Source organism: Nanorana parkeri, unplaced genomic scaffold (assembly GCF_000935625.1).
Source record: "Nanorana parkeri isolate BGI_ZX_2015 unplaced genomic scaffold, ASM93562v1 scaffold13, whole genome shotgun sequence".
Lineage (NCBI taxonomy): Eukaryota > Metazoa > Chordata > Amphibia > Anura > Dicroglossidae > Nanorana > Nanorana parkeri.
Window position 1 is genome coordinate 984,871 of NW_017306281.1, and position 20,872 is coordinate 1,005,742.

Below are 20,872 nucleotides of genomic sequence, written 5' to 3' on the forward strand. Positions count from 1 at the left end.
CCTATGTGAGTTGGATTTGACTCCTTTATTCTATTAAACAGTTTAAAACAATGGGAGTAATATTAACTTACAGAATCCCATTGGATCAAAATGGATGTCGCAAAATAAAATGTTATCTGCGGGTAACACTGCAAGCAAAATCTTGTCTCCCTTTCAAAATTAGATTAATGGGGAAGGGGGGCCCCCTAAGAGTCATCACAATATTATCTTTGAATACCTATATTCTTCAGCTGAAAATCTGCCGAAACAATCCAATTAATTTGTATGCAATCAGGCAGGCCCTTTTGTTGATAGATTTAAAGGAGATTGTGAAATCTAAATACAACATGGTATTGTATGGTGTGGTCAGTCTAACAGAGTTTTGGTAATGGTGTGCATGTATACTTATTAAACATATCCATCTTATCTTTCAGCAACTTTATTGCATCCACATTGGATGGTTTGGTGCTGCATGTATTTACAGATGGTACAATGCTGAAAAAGGTGTTACAAGAGCCCAGTGAAGCTGTGCATGCGCTTGCCTGTCACCCTGGCAAGACACAAATTGCCATTGGAAGTTACAATGGAATCTTGAAAGTCTGGGACTACAAAGACCGAAACTGTTTCATCAGCAGAATTTTTGGCAGAGGCAAATATTTCCAGTGCCTTTCATATGATCCTAAAGGTGATCTCTCTCTGGCTTTCTCTCCCTGTCTCTTCCTTTTCTCTCTCTTTCTCTTATATGTAGCTGAAATCCTGAAACTATATTTATATTGCTGAAAAACCTGTCCACTATACTGGCAGTTTTTCCAGCAATATAATCTTTTCAAACCTAAGTGCAAACCAAGTTATCTGATTGATAAGGTCGACATCAACATTCATAGATAACACCCACTTGAGTATAAATATCCCTATAGACATTGAATGGTCCGGTTGTGTTTAGACTGCTTTAAGGAGAACTATGAGGTGAGTGCTTTTCACTCACCTCATAGTTCTAGCCGACCTGTGACAATGAGACTGTCACAGGTCGGCTCAGTAGATCGGGAGGTGAGCGAACACATCCGGGGTTCGCTCGCCTCTCGATCCTGTCACGGCTCTCTGCCGTGACAGGGGGAGGGCCTGGATTCCCCTCTCCCCGCTCCAATCTGCCAGCGCTGACTGGCAGAACGGACGGGGGAGGGGGCGGGTACAGCTGGCTCTGCCTCTAGATAGGCAGAGCCAGCTGTCACTCACGCAGCTGGGCGGATCCCGTCAGCTAAGTCCTGATCCACTCCGGCTGCGGCGTCTCAGTATACCGCGAACTGTAGCTCGCGGTATACTGAGCTTAGGGTAACTGGAGGACGCTACTTTGTGTCCTCCCGTTACCCTAAGGAGAACTATGGGGAAAAAACACTGACCCCATAGTTCTCCTTTAATGTTTATGTGTAAGACACTTTAAAGTCGACACCAAGGCACTGAAATTATGAATTAGTTCCATACACAAACCCCAGTTTATACATTATAAACCTTAACTGTGATAGTACCATAAACCATCTTCTAAAATCTGGCCACATGATTTGTCTATCATGCTTCTTATTAAAAATGACCCGGTCTAGGAGAAAGGAATATTGAAGAGGTTTGAGTTGGTAACAAATAGTCACAAGACACTGGAGAAGGAATCCCTCAGCAAAACACTCAGTAGTCATGACACAGGAAGGTATTTTGCTGTCAGTCAGTGGGCAGAGGGAGAGGTGGAGAAGCACTGATGTCAATGAAGGGTTTTGCCCCACTACACACTTTATCCACGGTGGCTCCTAAAGTGGCAGAATTGCTGCAATGTTATTGCAGTACCACCGAGGCCAATAGGGACTGGGTCCCAGATGGGGCTTGAGATTTAACCAGTTGTGGACAATGTGCATGATGTGAACAAAAACACTTCACTCAACTATACAGAGCGTATGTAGCATGCTCTGCCCTTCTACCCCACTCCTGCATTTGCCAGCAATTCCCAGTGGTCAAAATGACAGCCAGAAGTTGCTGTGTTATACAGACGCTTTTACAGCCACTGCTGTCAAACACTGCACCGTATTTATAAGCACTGCTCAAAAGTGTGATTTAGAATTACAATGTAAGACAATTGTAACCTTATTTACTGGGTTTTATTCATCTGCTGATATGATGTCAGTTAAAGCAACCTCACAAGTAACAAACAAAAATTATTTTTAAAGTTCTTACTATTTGATCCGTTATTAACCCATGGTTTACCCTGCTCAGCCCTAATTAACTCCCTCTTACCCTGCTTCCCTTAGCTATTATTTTCCTGCTGATTTTTTGTTTATTTCTATTTTCTTTTGATTTTGTTTGCTAATTTCTTACATTACATTAAAGGGCAAAATTGAAAAAAACAAACAGCTTTATTGTAAATAACTATGCAATGCTTTTGTACCAGAATTATAATTTTACTGTCATTATACACTGGACAGAATGAAGAAATAAATACTTTTTATTAGGGATATTCAGATACCAAGTACGTACTCGGTACAAGTACATGTACAGATACTTTTCCAGCTCCAAGGCAGCTGTCATTTTTAAGGATCATACAGAGCTCCTGGGATTTGTGCTTCCCGGTTTTAATGTATGATTTTTTTTAATATAAATATATATAAAGGGATGCACTGATACCATTTTTTCAAGTATACTTGCCCAAGTACTCACAGATACAAGTACTGATTCAGTTTGGTTTATTGTCATGTGACAGTTTTTCTAAAACAATACAGACTAATGATTTCAGGACAGTGGCGGAGCGCCAGAACCAGCTCCCAGCTGCAACCGCTGCAACCCTGGTAGTTTTCAAGTATCGGCACTGGTATCTGAACTGGTATCTGAACATCCGTATTCTTTATCTGTGGTAACATAATACATATAGTATATCTCCTAATATCTTAAGTTATCGCCAGATAAGCAGGCCTATAGCAGATTGTAAAAGTTGGACCATTAGGGGTACCACAGGTGTAAGAGCTGAAGTGGTTAAAGCCTGATATATCAAAATGCTGGCTGCAGGGAAATAATATCAAGTATGGCATAATGATTATGGGAAGGATTGATAAAGATGAAAACAAATACTTTCCCTAATTACCAGATGATAACAGACACCCCTACACGACTGTTTCTGAATGGAAGCGTAGTTGTTAAACCCAGGTTGAGGTTGGTGCCTGTGGTGGTTTCTCACTACATACATGTCTGCTTAAATATTATAGGATTTACATAGGCATGCATCTGTTGGGCAGATAGAGAATTGGTTAGTATACAGATAACATATGTTCATCCAGGGTAGTGTGTTTGCAAGTTCATATGCAGAGTAGTTTGTCTTGGTTTACACTTTGTGAAAGGGTAGTGTTTCATATGCTACCTGTATGTCCAGAGTCTTTCATCTTGACTTTTCTTGTTTTGAAATTACAGGGTTCTATTTAGCAGCTGGCTGTACAGATGGAAGCGTACATATACTGGATGCTGTGACTCTGGAAGATGAAACTAAGGAAACATTCAAGTATGCCAGAGGATCAATAATTCATATCTGTTTCTCTCATGATTCACGCTATTTGGCTACAGCTGTAAGTATCAATAAATCTGCATCTTCAGCTTAAAGGGTTTCTAAACCTTCCGTTTTTTTTGCATATATCTACTGCTAGCAAGCAGTAGATATATGCAAAAAGGTAATTTTTTTTAAAAACCGCTTTAAACTTACCACTGTCTTCGCCGCGCGCTCCCGTCTGAAAATCCAAAACTGCTCGGGCGGCCGCATAGCATCTTGGGGCGGGTGCATGCGCAGTTCGGATTTTCGGCCGGGAGACGAGGAGAGACGCAAGGTAAGTCTATGGACGAGTGCACCCACATGCAGACACTGTGGGACAGGAAGTGCCAGCAAGGACAGAGGATTCAGCGCTGGATCGGAGACCCGCAGCAGCGCTGGAGAGAAGGCTGAAAAGGACAGGACAGGAAAGAAGAGGAAGATCGGATTAAGAGACATCATTTAAGGTAAGTGTTTTACTTAACATTGGGGGAATGGGGGGAAAAATTGACTTTAATGTCACTTTAATATGTAGAAAGAATGTTAATCAGAACCTGTCATTTTGGGGTGTTTATGAAAACATACACATGGGTATGCTTTATAATGTGTTAAGTGCTTAGTAGAGTCCTGAAGCAAGCAAATCCCCATTCACTTCAATGAATTGTAAAAGAAATGTGCCGGAAAAGGCAGAAAAGCCCAGTCACGTTACGTGTCAAATCCAAAAGTGTTCTTTGCAGTATTATGTAGAGAACATTCCTTGGGACACCACAAGCTCTACACCACAACCTGCATTTTATGAATGAGTCACAAAATGCAGGTGTGAAGTGAACACTGCGGTGTCCAATGGAAAGCAGATGGCATATCTGCTCTCTTTTATGAATGGGCCCCCTAAATGTCAATAATTACCATTTTTGCTTTTTTGTTACTTAAACCTTTATCTTCTGGATTCCTTTCTTTTTTGATATCTTCTTAACTTCCCTTTAAATGCCCTTTCATTAGTTCAGTTTCTGGCAGTAAATATATGTAAATCTCGGGTCTATTTTCAACTTGTACTGATACAAGCAGGGTGCTTCCGTGCTTTCTTTAATCTTGCCTCATTTCTCAGGTGGTCATAACTCCATAATATGCCTCTCCTTTAAAGTCTTATTGTTACGTAACTTCTGGGAGACCGGATGTGAGAGGAGGCTTCCCTTGCACCTGGTGTCCTGGGAGACTCTGAGGATGGAACAGAGCCCAGCGGGACAACTAGTGGCAGGAGTGCCAGTGATGTTGAGCACCGTGCAAGCCGTAATCCAATGAGACGAGCCGAGGTCAGATTCCAAGCGGGCAATTCCAGTACAAAAGGGGTCAGGCAGAAGAATGGTCAAATAACAGTTCCGAGGTCAAGGCAGACAGAATTCAAGGTTTGTCGAGGAAGTCCGGGTCACAAGGATCAAGCAAGATATCACAAAAACTGGAACAAGGATTAGCTGACGATAAACCAGCAACATGGTGGTACTGCTGCTGGGTTTATATAGGGCCAGTGATGTCATTTCCTGTGCGCCGCTATGGCGGATTTTTGTGCTGGTACACTACTGCTTCTGCGCATGCGCGGGATGGCGCATATTCGTGCTCGTAGGTTACTGCTTCTGCACATGCGCGGGATGGTGCGTTCCCGAGCAGTGCGGGAACGTGCAGGTTGCACATGTGCAGATGGCGGGGATCCATTACACTTATGTATCAAGACATCAGAACTAATAACAGAAGTTTTTACCCCAGATGCATCAATCAGATTCAGTTTTAGCAAATTTAATAGAGGATTTGAGAATAGCAAGGTGATGGTTAAAGTCAAGCAAAAGTCACAAATAGATATGCAGTAATGCAGACATTGTGCTAACTAGGCATACTACTAGTATCTGTGCTGATACCGAGTATTTGGGCGAGTACTCGTACTTGCCCAAATGCCACGATATCTTTCCCGATACTGGAATGCCCTGTCAGAGGGAGATTTCGTCTGACCGGCAGTGCCACGAGGGAACATGGAGCGAGGAAGCTGGCTCCATGCTGTTTGGCCGGCTCGATACTTGGCTAGGAAGCCGGGGAGCCGGCTTCCTAGCCAATCAGTGTCAAGCCGGGCAAACAAATCTGATAATATGGCGACATGACCCCTCACCCTGCAGACAAATCATTCCCCTCACATAGAGCCTTAGCAGCAGTCATTACTGTACCAGTCCCTCAGTCAGCTGGGCAGACACTGCTCTCCAAGCTCTCCAGGATCTGCCCACGTCTCCTGTGTGCACATCGCCCACGTGATCGGCCCTCAGCCTGATACTGCGCATGCACAGGATTTCTGATTGAGAGCGCTGGGCAATCTGTGCATGCGCAGCAGCAGGCTGAGGGCCGATCATGTGGGCGCTGTACCCACAGGAGACGTGGGCAGATCCCAGAGAGCTTGGACAGCGGTGTCTGCCCAGCTGGCCATTAAAAGTGTTTTCTTAAATTTGTTTAATACATTAAAAAAATATCTGTTGGCCTTGCCAGAAATCTTGTGAGCGGGAACCTTCTTGTCTGTGTGGACTGTTATCAATTAAACTGTTCCTAGTTATCTCTGAAGACTACAAAACCGATGCTCCTCTATGTTATGCAGAAAAGCAGGGGGGCAGGGTTCTGTAGTCCCATCTTGTTTCTGATATCCTAATACTGTACAGTCAATGAGTGTTTCCATCCTAAGACTAGAACTGTGTTATTGACCAAAAGGGACCAAGTATTACAGTTTTGTATTTGGGTTTACATACAATTTAATATAGTCACCAGAGATAGACTCATTGCACTCTGTAATCAGTACTCACTAACAGACCTGGTCTTACACATCCCCTGTGTGTGTGTGTGTGTGTCCCCGAGCACTTTCTTTAGAGGTCTGATTCCAGCAAAGAGCACTGGAGGGGGGAGAAAAAATCATTTGAAATCATTTCCGAGCAAAAATCAGCCACAAATAATACTGCAGGGGTACAGCACCATAAGGCCTCATTCACACTAGAAAAGGACGGCCTGAACAGCTCCGTGCTGCGTGCACAGCCGTATCGGGCAGCTCCTGGGAAGGACAGGTGCTGTGTGTGATTAGTACGCAGCCCCTGTCTTTCTCTATGGGACTACTGGGGCGTACGCCACCCTACGCTCACCCCAAGTGCAAGTCCGTACGGGTGCGGGTGTCCCGGCTCGGACTCAGACAGGATCCATCCTGTCAGTGTACGGGTACGGACACCCACACGGGTGTGCAGGGCGGGTGAGCGTAGGGCGGCGTAGTCCCAAAGAGAAAGACAGGGGCTGTGTACTAATCACACGCAGCACCTGTCCTTCCCGGAGCTGTAAGTGCCGGACGTTTCTCGTGTGAATAAGGCTTTAAGCAATAAAGAGGTTTAAGATTTCCATTAAGTTTTAACGGAGGAGAGCTACCGTGTTTCCCCGAAAATAAGACACTGTCTTATATTTTTTTTGGCTCAAAAAATACACACTAGGTCTTATTTTCGGGGTAGGTTTTTTTGTTTTTTTAATGTATAACAATCCAAAGTTAATGCAAATCCATATTAAATAATCCAAAATGGCAAAGTTAAGAATAGGATGATCAGGTCAATCAGGGGTGCAGCACCTTTCCAAGAGCAATTTGGTAACCAGAATGAGTGAAGCGCGCTTTCACTATCGATTCCTCACAGGCGGAGGGCATATGGTATCACTCCGCCTGTGACAGGAGCCGGCGCTATAGATGAGGTATCGGCTTATGCGACTCTGCTCCATCCGCTGCCGCCTCGCTTCTTTTAGCGCTGGTTTCTTGGCACCTCTGATTCTCTCCCACGGCTCTTCAAGTTCCCCTCTTATGCCCTGGGAATGGTCACATCTAGGTCTTATTTTCGGGGTAGGTCTTATATTTGAGCAATTCCCAAAAAAAGTACTAGGTCTTAATTTCGGAGTAGGTCTTATTTTCGGGGAAACAGGGTATTAAAGCTAAATAACAGCAAGGGGTAGTATTCTCCTCACAGTAATATTGTGTTTTGGTAATGCAGACATGCGCCCTATTCATGAATGTGAAGGGAGACGTTATCATGATCTATAAAAATCCAGTAGGGAAGCTGCCTGTTTAGACACTTGGCTGGTAGATAAACAGGAAGCTATTTATTTTTGCCTTTTTTTATGATTCTCTCAGCATTTATAATGATATTAGTCAAATGTAAACCGTAAAAGCAGCCACATTTGCTATTTAGCAACACAATGTCATACATAGTTCATAAATGTATCTCATAAAGAAAACCTGTCCTCTTGTTTCAGGATAAAGAGTTCACAATCACAGTGTTTCAATTGACTAAACAAAATGGATATACAGTCTGGGAATACCTAGGCAGGAATCGAAGTCACTATAGAGCAATACAGAATATAATATTTGGCATTCACCTGGACAGCAATGAACCTAGACTTGTGTCCCTTGGAAGGGATCGGATGTTGGTGGGTATTTGTTCTACTAGGTAGACTACAGTGCTGCATATTTATAAGCACTTCCGTTGATGAACTTTTGTCCTGAAATGTATTTCTTTTTTCATTATTTATTCATGAAAACACATACCGTATACAGAAATAAGCAGCTCAAGATTGGACAAAATGCCACATTTTACAGCAGATATATACAGTAAATTAATGCAATCAGCCACGACACAAGGATGGTGTGCCTTCTTTGAAGGAAGATCTACCACTAGACAAAAAGTAATAGAAAAAGCTTAGCTGCCCCAACTGGGCTAGAAGATCACAAAGAGTATACATCTGTACCTACGAAGCAGAAAGGAGATGGGGAAGCCAGAGAAGAGGAATTTCGAAGAAAGAAGAGGATGGGTTTGCAAGAACAAAGAAGAAAAGAATAGGATGGTGGAGGGGTGGAAATGGAGGGGAGGGGATGGAGGGCAAGTGTTTACGGTCAGGAACAAGAAGGGAAGGTTGGCAAAAAAAAAGATGGAAAATAGGAGAGAACAAGGACAGGGAACACTCCCCGTGGCATCTAGGAACTAGAAATCACAGGAGTTGGCCCTGAAATGTATTTGTTCTGAAATGCAAATATATATTTTTTTCATACAGTTGCACACTTTACATAATTCTCTTTTACTAATTATGGTTTGATCTTGTGTAGTTTTGTGCAGGGAGGACCAGGTTTTCAACTTGTGCTTGCTTTACAAATGCCCCCCAACCTGTCTATTACTAAAGCTGTCATCATTTTCTCTCCAATAGGTGGAATATAATCTTCTCAAGAGCAGTAAAGACAATCTAGTCATTGAAAGCAGTGAGCGCATAGATCAGAGTGCCGTTCCACAGTGTTTAGTATGGTACCCTCCTTTAACAAAAGAAAGTTTTATCCTTATTGCTAATGATCAGTATAAAATGAAACTGTACAACACAACTACCAAAATGTGCAGGTGAGTGGAAACACTGTGAGGGAAATCACAAAGCACAACTTCTTCTTCTTGTCTCCTTTATTGTTAAAGGAAAACACAATCCTTCTCAGGTGTTTGGAGGCAATTATATTTATGGCGCAGTGTTTGCAGTAAGCAGTGTGAAGAAAATGTGTAAACAGAAATACTAAAAAGGGAAAACATTGTCATGTGGAAAAATGTTTAGTAACCCTATGGTCACCAAAATGGTATTCACAATGGTAAACAGACATCTGTAAGTGCCCGGATGTGTGTTGACATTCCTTGTTCACATACATAAAGTTGGGCTTCCATTCCTCCCTATTTGCCCTTAAAATTAACCTGATCTGGTCAATAAACCTTTCTAATGTGAAAACAATGCCAAAGTGCAGGCATCTTGCAGTATATTTATTAAATGCTCTCCTGTGCCCTAAAGAATTGTTTGGGCTCTAGACCTAGGCTATACATGGGGACGCAACTGCTACACAAGTTCAGATTAATCCCAGCCCTGCTGCGATTACATCAAATGTAAGTGAAGGAATCCCTTTAATCTTCTGCAAATTAGGCAACAGAGCACGGCAGGTCTTGGTGCTGAAGTACAGGCACCTTGTGGATTCTAGGCTAAAGGTGGCTATGCACTAAGCAAAATTCAGCAGGTTCTTCATGAACAGGTCAAAATTGGTTCAGTGGGTGGCCCTGTCTGCCAGCTCCTGCCTGAAATCACTTGATTGGAAATCCTTCAATTGAAAAATGGAAGGAGACGAGCAGAAAATTGTCGGCCTAACGGTGCCTACATCCACTCAGATACAGGCACTGTCCTGATATTTTAATACAATAGCTGCAGTGGCAGATGGCGGTATCTGTCAGATTTCTTTCTTTTTAGCCCGAAAGCTAAATGAAAAAAAAAAAAACAGTGTATACCCAGCTTAGGCTGTGCACAACATCTGACTTCTTTCTAAGTCTAGATTAAACCCTACCCCTCCGAATATTAAGCCCCACCCCTTGGTATTTATCTGTCAAATATCAGAGCTTCCACTAAAGAGGACATACACTGTGCACATTTCGGCCAGTTCTTGATGGGTCCTTGCTCAGTGGTTAGCCTTGTTGGCCATCTTCTGTCTGGCATTCTTCAATCAGAAAATCGAAGGAGCCAGTTGGAAAATTGTCAGGCGAAGAGTGAAGGCAGTCAATCAGCTGTGGTCACTGTTCGGTATCATGAGAGCAGCACACCCATACCCACATACAACAGCCCAGCAGGAGATACGTCCATCCGCTCTGTTTAGTGTGGATGGAGGAATCTGTTATATTTTCGACTTTAATATAATTTTAAATAATCACTATGACATAAACTCTGCAATAATAGTTGATATATATATGCTCACTGAAATGACATTATACTTTCCCTTTCCTTTTTCTATATACTGTACATGTAAAATACATAAGCCTGATGTAAATGATCTGCTCAGCGCATGTTAAAAAACGGAGTCTGAGTATAGTTTGTAAATATATATTTCCATGGGGCAGCCATATTTGCTATACATACATATATCGTACAATAAATATAATACAATATACAGTATGCTTGCTCTATTTTGCTTAATAGTGCTATGCAGTAACTATGCCTTGCTCATCCTGTTATAGCACATTAGACTGCGGTCTCTAATTTGACAATACCCACATTGATCATGGTGGCCAGAAGCAAGTGAGCTGTAGGTCACATAAAGAAGATTAGGAGCAGTTTTTTTTTTTCATTCATATCAAGAAAGAGACGCATTTTTACTTAAAATAACAGTGGGGTTTAGCAATACTAACATACACCCTATTGATCCATGTGAGGTGTGAATTTTAATCATAGGCCTCTTTTAAATAAGGGAAGACGCATTCTACAGTGTTTTATATTTGGCTGCTCTTTGATGTGGCACTTGGAAACGTGTAGGAGGATGAGTAATGCAGTGCATACAAACATTCTGCCCAGATCTTTTCATATTTGTGGAATGTTTATTACACAGAGTACTTATTATAGAAAACATTTCTCCCTGTTATATATAAATGTTTAGAAGGGATTCTGCCACCAGCGCTTCTCAACCAGAATACTAATTTGATCCTAGCAGAACGGACAGGTGGAGGAATTGTTTGCAGGAGCCCAGTGAGCTGCAGAGCACCTTCAATTCATTCATTAGATTAACACATGGCCGTTTCACAAATGATTATTTTCATTGTAAACCATAATTCATTTGTATTTCAAACCTCCTTCTGCAAGGAGCCTATGATTACGCTGTTCTTTCCAAAGCTTGTATGTTGCGCTCGGTTCAAAATCTATTTGGTTTGTCCGTGATATATCATCAAAACAATAGTTTATATAAATCGATGTGGTGAAAGGTGATAATACAATTAAATGAACACAATCTATATAAAAAAATAATAATGTGTATATACTAAATGTGGATGTGTGATCACAAATGCTAATAAATAAAGAATGTGAAAAAACTGAGTGATGGCTTTTAAGCGGAAGTGACTTGAAAAGTATCAAAAAGTGCTAAAACATTAGTTTGAGCACTTTTAAGTAGTAGTAGTTAAGGATTTATTCATCTTTCACCTTGAGTGGCTCCGCTCCACTACCGCAGATTGCTTGTATATGATTACATCTTTCAAATATGATGGACAACTTGTAGTTCCGCTCTAGATCACCATCTCACTGTTTTATTGTCTGGCACAATAATTCATAGGTAGATTTCACTTAGACGGCAGTCCACAATCCATTTTTTTGCACCAATTTCACTGTGCGCCTTTGGGTTCACAGTTTATACTAGACACGGCTATTTAGCACTTTTTGATACTTTTCAAGTCACTTCCGCTTAAAAGCCATCACTCAGTTTTTTCACATACTTTATTTATTAGCATTTGTGATCACACATCCACATTTAGTATATACACATTAGTTTTTTTTTTATAGATTGTGTTCATTTAATTGTATTATCACCTTTCACCACATCGATTTATATAAACTATTGTTTTGATGATATATCACGGACAAACCAAATAGATTTTGAACCGAGCGCAACATACAAGCCTTCCATTTTACATCTATACATACATTGTTGCGGCTGGTGCCGACATACCTACTTCCAGCGCAAACTATTTTGTTTAATATATTCTTTCCAAAGCTGCCCGCACACAAGGTAACTGGATTATTTATTTGGGTTGATCAGACCTTCTAAGGGTTAGAAAAGTGTATCTAAATTCAGGAACAAAAATCAAATATTGCAGCTTATTGGCCCAGATAGATGTGTGCCTGCATTCGTTTTCAGGATTTTTTTTCTTCTTTTTTTCACCTACTGATCCTGCCAGTAACACACCTTCTGTCTTAGTATGACAACACTCATTCAGTGTACTGCGGGATCAGCTTTTTTACCCTAGGACAGGAAGTGTATTAGGACTACACAACACTTCCCCCTCTCCCAGTGGCGGTACTAGGGAGGGTGGGGCCAGCATCCGGGTGACACCATTGGAGGAGGTGACACCAAAATGACTGACAGTCACTATGGTATCACCTCCTCTGAAAAGCTGGGAACTTGGGCATGGACCAGGAGCCTGACAGTTGCTCGAGAGAGAGAGAGAGGAGGGGACCCGGCGGCATAGCTTATACCATCGGGTGAATGCCCCCTCCACATTTATTTACTCTTTATCACAATATTCTAAGCCAGGTTAGGACAAGGAAGACAAAGCAATACCCTGTGGAAATAGGTGATTTAAGCGCATATTATTACTGAGGACATCAAACAGGTTTCGTGGGATAAAAATTGTGACCCTGTTAAATGCATTGGACGGAATATACCAAAACTGGAGCAGTTGCCTATAGTAACCAATCAGCTTCTCTCTTTCATTTTCAAAGCTTAACTGAACAAATTGAAGATAGAAGCTGATTGGTTGCCATGAGCAACTAATCCAGATTCTGTCTGCTCCAGTTTTAATAAATTCCCCTCATCGTATTTCAAGAGCGATCCAATTTACACTGGTAGTGACATAAAAGTATGACGGTTTAGCTTGTTTCACAGCATGACAGGCAGGTGTGGATGTTTAGTCAAGATGTGTCAGATTTTTGTAACTAGAATATATGTATGTTCATTTGTTTCCCTATGTTAGAAAGACCCTCTTGGGTCCAACATTTGGATCTCCTGTAAGAAAAATGGAAGTGTTCCCTTGCAATGATCAATATGCAAGTAAAGGCTACCTGGCATATATCACAGATGATAAGGTATGTTTCCATTCTCTGAATATAATTTGTATTGATGTGCACACAGACTATGCATTAATAAGGCATTGTATGTTCTGCGTTGGTTATCATACATTTGATTCCCTGTAATAGGTTAGTGTGGTGGAGTGAATAGGACTGGATGTTTCCAAGCCTACAGGTTTTATTTTTCCCACATTATTCTTCATCACCCTCTTTCCATTCCATTCTTGTAGCTATGATGTCAACATATTAAAGTGGAGGGGTAGAAAGAAAGACAAGAAGTTCATATGGTGTTAGTTGCCAGATTACTGACTAGCTCCTTCTCCATTCAGGCATTTGCCAAAAGGGCCGGTCTGTGTGAGAGTATATGGGGTAGACATGAACCGAGAGCTGCTTTGTCTCTGTTCACTATACACTATGCAAACTCTATGCTCACCCTGCAACAATATCAGTTTCATGTGCAAATACTGTATTTCATCATTATTACTCTACCTGACTTGGAAACTGATGGGTTGTGTATGCAAATGTGGTCTATTGTGCATTGTATGCCAATGATGCTTTTTACTCACATCCACTAAAAATAGATATAAGTGATGATTGATGCTACACTTTGCTTAGTAGCTCCTCACTTTAAAATGCAATCCTATTTCCCATAAGTTTGGACAGAACTGGCCTTATCCTTATGCAAACAAGCCTCCCATTGTGGTGCATGGGCAAAGATTCTGCTGTTTCTAGCTACTCCAGGAGGTGGTAACAAGTACTTCTAATGCTTGCATTGTTCAATATCACTTGAAACTTTTTACCATCTTGACCAATCCTTCGTTCCCTCTTCAGACTAAGAGAAAAGAAGGTGTTGACCACACATGTCAGTTCAGTCTGTAGGGCAACTCACTTGGGAAGCAATGGCAGGTCCCGGCACCTCAAACAATGTCTCCACATCCATCATAAGGAGGCACGTGCTGGGTAGCCTTAGACTAGCCCATTAGCCCTTTCTTTAAATCAGAAAAATATATTCAGGATCCTATAGGTCTGCCAGTGGTTGGGAGTAGTATGTGTGTCTGCTTTGCATTACCATTATGAAGTTTGGCTTCTGCATTGTGTCTATTCCAGTACAATATATGCACATAAAGTGGTAACAGGCATATTGTTATCAATAAAAATGTGTTTAGTAACAACAAACTCAAATAAGACCAATGCCTTCATCATCCAGGTTGGCCTTCAGATCCTGCCAATTGATGGGAACCCACACAAGTCAATGGCTCTCATTTGCCATCCAGATGGGGTAGCCAATGTTGTCTGTTCACCTGATGGGCAGTATGTGTTTACTGCTGGAGGAAATGATTGCACAGTATTAATGTGGAAAACAAACTTTCAGTAAGTACAAAAATACATTCCTTTAATTAAATACAACATATATAAGATGAGACTTGTAAATGTGAATTCTAGGCAATATAACACTTTGATACTACCAATCATAAAAAGGATTTGAAAATGTTCTAATTGCATGCCACCTCTCCCTGTAGTAACATAGAGAGAGTATGCATCCCTTACAACCCCCTTTGCAGTAGGATTGCACAGATACCAAGTACAGTACTCGGTACAAGTACGAGTACATGTACCGATACTTTTGAGCTCCAAGACTAAACTAGAGAAAAATGCAAAAATTAGGAGGCAGCTGTCATTTGTAAGGAGCACATGGAGCTCCTGGGATTTGTACACCTCTGTTTTAATGTATGATTTTGTTTTTATAGATATAAATAAACTGGTGCACAGATACCAGTTTTGCGAGTACGAGTACTGGTACTTGCCGAGTACTTACAAGTACGAGTACTGATACATTTTTGTTTATTGCCATGTGACAGTTTTTCTAACACAATACAGACTAATGATTTCAGGACAGTGGTGGAGTGCCAGAGCCAGGTCCCAGCTGCAACCGCTGCAACTCTGGTAGTTCTCATGAAAATGCCAAGTATCTGCACTGGTACTCGAAGTATCTGTGCATCCCTACTTTGCAGCAACAGTGGGATTCCCATCTGGCATTTTGCAGTACAACTGCAGACAGGGCCGGATTCCCGGCAAGGCCACCGTGGCGGCCTCGGGGCGGCACTGAGCAGAGGGGCAGCACAGGTTTGAAGTCACCCGACGCCTGGAACATGGAGTTCCGGGCGGTAATTTATTTTTTACATTTAGCCCTGCTTTGCACAAGCAGAGCTAAACGTAGAATAGGAGAAATCACTTGTTTCTTTACAAGAGATCTGGGCCATATCGCCCAGATCACTTGTAATTAGACTGCCGGTCCGTCCTCCCCCCGCTGCCCCCTCCCTCCCCTGTACCTACCTCTCTCCATGCTGTGTCCTCCCGGCTCCGACCTCGCTGCCGCCGTCTTCAGGATGGGGAACGGTGGGCAGAGCGGCAGGGTTAAAAGTAACCCTCTCAGCTGTCTAGAACTCCTGTATTGGAGGTGACAGGTTCAATAAAGAGAACCTGTCACCTCCAAATGCTATCACACAGTAACTTGTTAGCTCCTGTGTGATAGCAATAAAGTTAGGTGAGAAAAAATGGATAAAAAAATTATTACATAAATAAAAATAAGTAAAAAAAAAGTAAAAAATAATAAGTAATAATAATTACATTCAAAAATAGGACGTACACTGTACGTCTCCCGTCACGAAGGGGTTAAAGCACAGCGATTTTCATATGGAATCACTGTATTTTATGGCTGTGCTGAGATACCAAATATCTCCAGCAGGTGGCACTGTGGTTTACAAATACATTTCAATGATAGATTTGCACTTAGCTTTAACACCAAGCTCTATGAGTAGAGGAACCTTCTGTGCTAAGGATACAAAGGGGAATCTTGAGCAATGGAAATTTCCAGTTTAACTTGCTTAGAAACTAAACTATCAAGAAGGGATAAGCATAGCTTGGTGAGGGCATTGAAGTCATCATATGGCAGCTACTGCATCTTGCACTTCAGTTTTGCTATCCAATAGGTGGTGGTGGTATAAAAGTTTATTGCGGCCAAGACTATAAGTCACCTTTGATAAATCACATAACTGTTCTTGTTTATTATTATTATTATTTTATGTTGACCTATTTCGGAACAACTATGGTTAAATATCTTTTTTTGTTTGTTCTTTATTTATTAATAGTAACAATAACCTGTATATTTGCCATTTCTGTTTGGGTTACAGGTCTTTGGAGGCCGTTGCTTCCCTTGGGGGTGATGAATTAACACCTTTCTATGGAATGCTGCCTGGGGGAAGGGATGGAGCTTTATTCAAGGTTAATATTTAGTCATATGACACATCTGATTCTCTACAACATTATCTGCTGCCAATAATGTATTAGTTCTTTTTCAACAAAATAACAATTGAATTAGAGAGCTGTCATTTATTTATAGTAAAGATCATAAGGGACCTCACATTGAAAGAAAACCCTGACCGTTTCAGGACAGTGTTTTGCAAAGTTCTAAACAGGACTACAGTGTACCTAACCACTCTCTGCTTAGCTGCTTTACTTTCTGGCTAGCCATCTTCATTGGTCATGGTATCTAGCCACTCTGTGCCCAGTTGCTGTACTTTCTGACCAGCCATCTTCTTATGCATGATACCTAGCCACTCTCTGCCCCGGGTGCTTTACTTTTTGACTAGTTCCTTATTGTATATCATTTCAGACAATGATTTATTATTTTACATTTTTTTTCTCTACTATTCTAGTTGTTTTAGTGTTTAGGTTTTGTAGTTTAGTCAAATGTAGCTCTTCTACCTAATCGCACACCACTCTTTAGATGCCCATTCAGTATTTGTACTTTCTGTGTGCCATTCATCCAGTCGACATAAAGTTAAATAGGCAACTGAAACTTTTAACAGAAAATAAAAATATTCTCTATGCTGGAACAGGTCTGCCCAATTTTCACACATACACTTTCCTTTTAAAAGTATACAGCCAACATAAGACTTTTTTGTTTCACTGAAAGGATTGTTTTTTTTTTAAATTTACATGTTCTTTACATTATGTGGCTGTTTTAGATTACAGTGTTTAGTGGAATTGTTTAAAGTGTATAAAAAAATATGTAGTACATTTCTGCAGTTCATACCTTTTTTGGATCCCTTTAAAGATCCTCCTAGTGCAGAAAAATACCTGTCGATCTGCCAGAAATGCACTCCGCTCCTAAGTGTCCTAACCTTTTTAAGGGGCCACATGAGAAAATGGGACTGTTGTGGGGGGCCAAACCTGCCGTGCGTTACAGTGCGGCAGGTGCTTTGCATTGCCATTCAGGAGGTGGGCACATTCATTGTCAGCCAGCCATAACGAAGTGCAGGTTGGAGATCGGTCCGTGCCCGTCCCCCGGATCAGACAAAGGGACTGTGGACCATAAGAATGCCCAGGTCTGCTCAAAAGCCAGGTTTCAATGCAATGGTAACTGGGAAAGGGTAGGGGTACCTGTTCATGTGTAATATCTGAAGGAATTAAACCTTGCAATTTCTTTAGACAGATTTGTTCAATAATATTTTAATAAAATGTACAAACACAAGGACTGAGGCCATTATATGTTTCTCTGATTGAAGAGATTTTATTTTATAAGACTTCGTCAAATATGATAAATACATGGATGATCATTAGGGATGCATGGATACCGATACTAGTATCGGTGCCGATACCGAATATTTGGCCGAGTACTCGTACTCTCCCAAATGCTCCGATACTTACATCTGATACCGGAACTTCCGGTCAGAGGAAGATCTCCCTCTGACTAGCAGCGCCGCGGGAGCATGGAGCCGGCTTCCTTTCCAATCAGAAAACTAGGAGGCGGGTCATAACATGCTGCCCGGCTTCCTGATTTGCTAGAAACCAGCTTCACTTGTTGGTAGGCAGCCTGGCTTTGTAACCAATCAGGAAGCTACTGCACGTCATGACTCACCTCCCGGGTTCCTGATTGGTCAGGAAGCCACACTGCCAACAAGTGAAGCTGGCTTCCTAGCAAATCAGGAATCCGGGAGGCGGGTCATGGGGTGCCGCCCGGCCTCCTGATTGGTTAGGAAGCCAGGCTGCCTAGCAACAAGTGAAGCCGACTTCCTAGCAAATCAGGAAGCCGTGAGGTTGGTCATGACGTGCCGCCCGGCCTCCTGATTGGCTTCACTTGTTGCTAGACAGCCTGGCTTCCTAACCAATCAGGAAGCCAGGCCGCACGTAATAACCCGTCTCCCAGCTTCCTGATTGGTCAAGAAGCCAGGCAGCCTCGGCAAGTGAAGCTGGTGTTCTATCGATAGAACACCGGCTTCCCAGGCAATTAGGAAGCCAGACGACAGGTCATGATCCGCCGCCCGACTTCCTGATAATCGTGGCACACGGCACCGGTATCGGCGAGTACCGAAAAAAAATATTGGTACTCGTACTTGATACCGAAAAACCGGTAATCATCCCTAATTATTTTTAGTTGCTCACATTTGCTTGTGTTTTGTGTAGGAGCTGGAAGATTACTTTTATTATGCTCAACTGCGTAACCAGGGTATTGATACAATGGAGACCAGACAAGTTTCAACACATATTCCCTTGAAAGAAGTTCCTTTCATCATGCGAGCACTGGGATATTATCCAACAGAGCAAGAGGTATTTAAAAACGTGTCTAACTGGCTGTAGACTATAGAATATGTTCATAGTAAATTGAGATTTTAAAAGCTTACTACATTAGAAAAAGAAATCTTTGAATCCAGTGTTCCTCAGCCAATGACTTGGGAGAGCTTTAAGTGGTTTTCATCTACCTTTGAATTTTTCAGCCTTTTAATAGTTGCTCAGTATTTACCATATACTTAATTATGCGCATCCCATAAGCATAAGGGTGCCCTTACACCTTACGATTATCGTACGATAATCGCGGGAAATCCCGCGATCGTACGATGTTCGTAAGGTGTGTGGAAGGGACTTGCGATCATCGCAAGTACGATCTGCCTATGCAACATAGGCAGATCGTACGTTTTTTTAAGTACCTTACAACCATCGCAAGACAAAAGTCTTGCGATGGTTGTAAGGTGTGTGCCCAGCCTAACGCTATGCTATTTTATTTTTTAATCATGTCTTAAATGCGTGCCTATATTTAGTTTAATTTTAGAGAGAGTTGAAGTTTGCATATGAGATTGTCCTGAGTTTCAAGGCTCCTGAACTGACTTGAAGGCCCTGGTAGGTAGATTTGGTGGCATAACTGTCAGCATAGAAACACAGGAGCTGCCACTGCTGACTTTTTAAAATTGGGAATCACTTCATCCCACACAACTACTCATTTTATTTTGGATGGAATGACAACAGACTAACCAAAATATCACGGACCCTTGCTAGTTCCTCCAGTGATTTTTCTCCCTTTTCTATACATAATTCTGCTGCCTGTATGCATGTAAAGAATTTGCCAGCTGAGGTAAAAAATGAGAAGCGAAAAAGCAGCAATGGTTTTATGTTTTCCATTTATTATGCCATTAATAAGAAGGAGAATATAAATATACATACCAGCCTGCTTCTGTTGCTTTGAAGTTCTAGGGGCATCCAAACTTCGGCCCTACAGCTGTGGTAGAACTACAAATCCCATAAGGCATTGCAAGACTCTGACAGCCACAGGCATGACTTCCAGAGGCAGATGCATCATGAGATTTGTAGTTTCACCAATAACTGGAGGGCTGAAACTTGGCTACCCCTCCTTTAAAAATACAGGCTGACTGCTTATCTTTGAAGACATTTTCATAAGAGCAGACACAATTTAACAAACTATAACATCTTGTCATCGTCTATGTGTAGGTGGAAAATATTTTAAATGAAATCAAGTTTAGTGAGTATGTAAACACTGGAAAACAAGTCAACCACATAAACCTTGGGGACTTCATAAAGCTCTATATAAACCACAGACCTGCATTTGGATTACGCCTAAATGAGCTACAACGGGCATTTCAAGTTCTTGGTTTCACTAACAATAAAGGGGAACTGGCTGTAAACAGAGGAGATTTACTGCAACTTCTGCAGACAAGAGGTGAGTAATCAAGTAATTAATTGTCTGTGAAGGTTCCTGTTCGTCCAGGTCATTAAATATCTGTAAAAAAATAAATTAAGGCAGCTAGACTTGCTGTATTTTTTTGAAGACATTTCGCTGGTCATCCAACTAGCTTTCTCAATTCTGAATTGAGAAAGCTAGTTGGATGAGCAGCAAAATATCTTTAATAAAAATACAGCAAGTCCAGTTGCTTTGATTTTATTTTTTACAGATACAAGTAATATATTGTAAATAAGAGGTAACTTTGCCTCATAGCAATAGGAAAAATATTAATGGGAATAATATTTGTTCAAATGTATTCATATTTACATGTGTATAATAATGAACCTAACTTAAAGTAAACATTAAACCCTCAGATTTTTTAACATAAAACAATACTGTAATGTGTGCCTTACTGTAATCCATGGTTGTTTCCCTTCTCTTTGCTGCTCTTCCTTTTAAATCTGTATCTCTTCTATTGCTGGGCAGAACTTCTGTTTTGCAGCAGACTGCCTTGTCTCAGGAATGGATACACGGTGTCTGTGTGTCGGTTTGTATAGGCTGTAACCTGAGCCAGCACTACAGGAAGAGGCCCTGAGCTGAAAAGGGAAGTTCTCCCCAAGCATGAGAAGACATGAGGATTTAAAAGGAAGAGCAGCAAAGAGAAGGGAAAC

The 20,872-nt window shown here is 41.5% G+C and overlaps 1 protein-coding gene across 1 annotated transcript in view; it reads left to right on the forward strand.

Annotated features, from left to right (window-relative positions):
• Positions 1 to 20,872, forward strand: part of WDR66 (WD repeat domain 66) — a 51,944-nt gene that overhangs the window by 25,234 nt on the left and 5,838 nt on the right. The window contains exons 14-22 of the mRNA XM_018556776.1: positions 414 to 664; positions 3,418 to 3,569; positions 7,826 to 7,999; positions 8,771 to 8,955; positions 13,093 to 13,204; positions 14,394 to 14,557; positions 16,378 to 16,468; positions 18,653 to 18,796; positions 19,970 to 20,198. Of these exons, the coding sequence (XP_018412278.1) occupies positions 414 to 664; positions 3,418 to 3,569; positions 7,826 to 7,999; positions 8,771 to 8,955; positions 13,093 to 13,204; positions 14,394 to 14,557; positions 16,378 to 16,468; positions 18,653 to 18,796; positions 19,970 to 20,198 (1,502 nt within the window). The remainder of the gene's footprint in view (positions 1 to 413; positions 665 to 3,417; positions 3,570 to 7,825; positions 8,000 to 8,770; positions 8,956 to 13,092; positions 13,205 to 14,393; positions 14,558 to 16,377; positions 16,469 to 18,652; positions 18,797 to 19,969; positions 20,199 to 20,872) is intronic.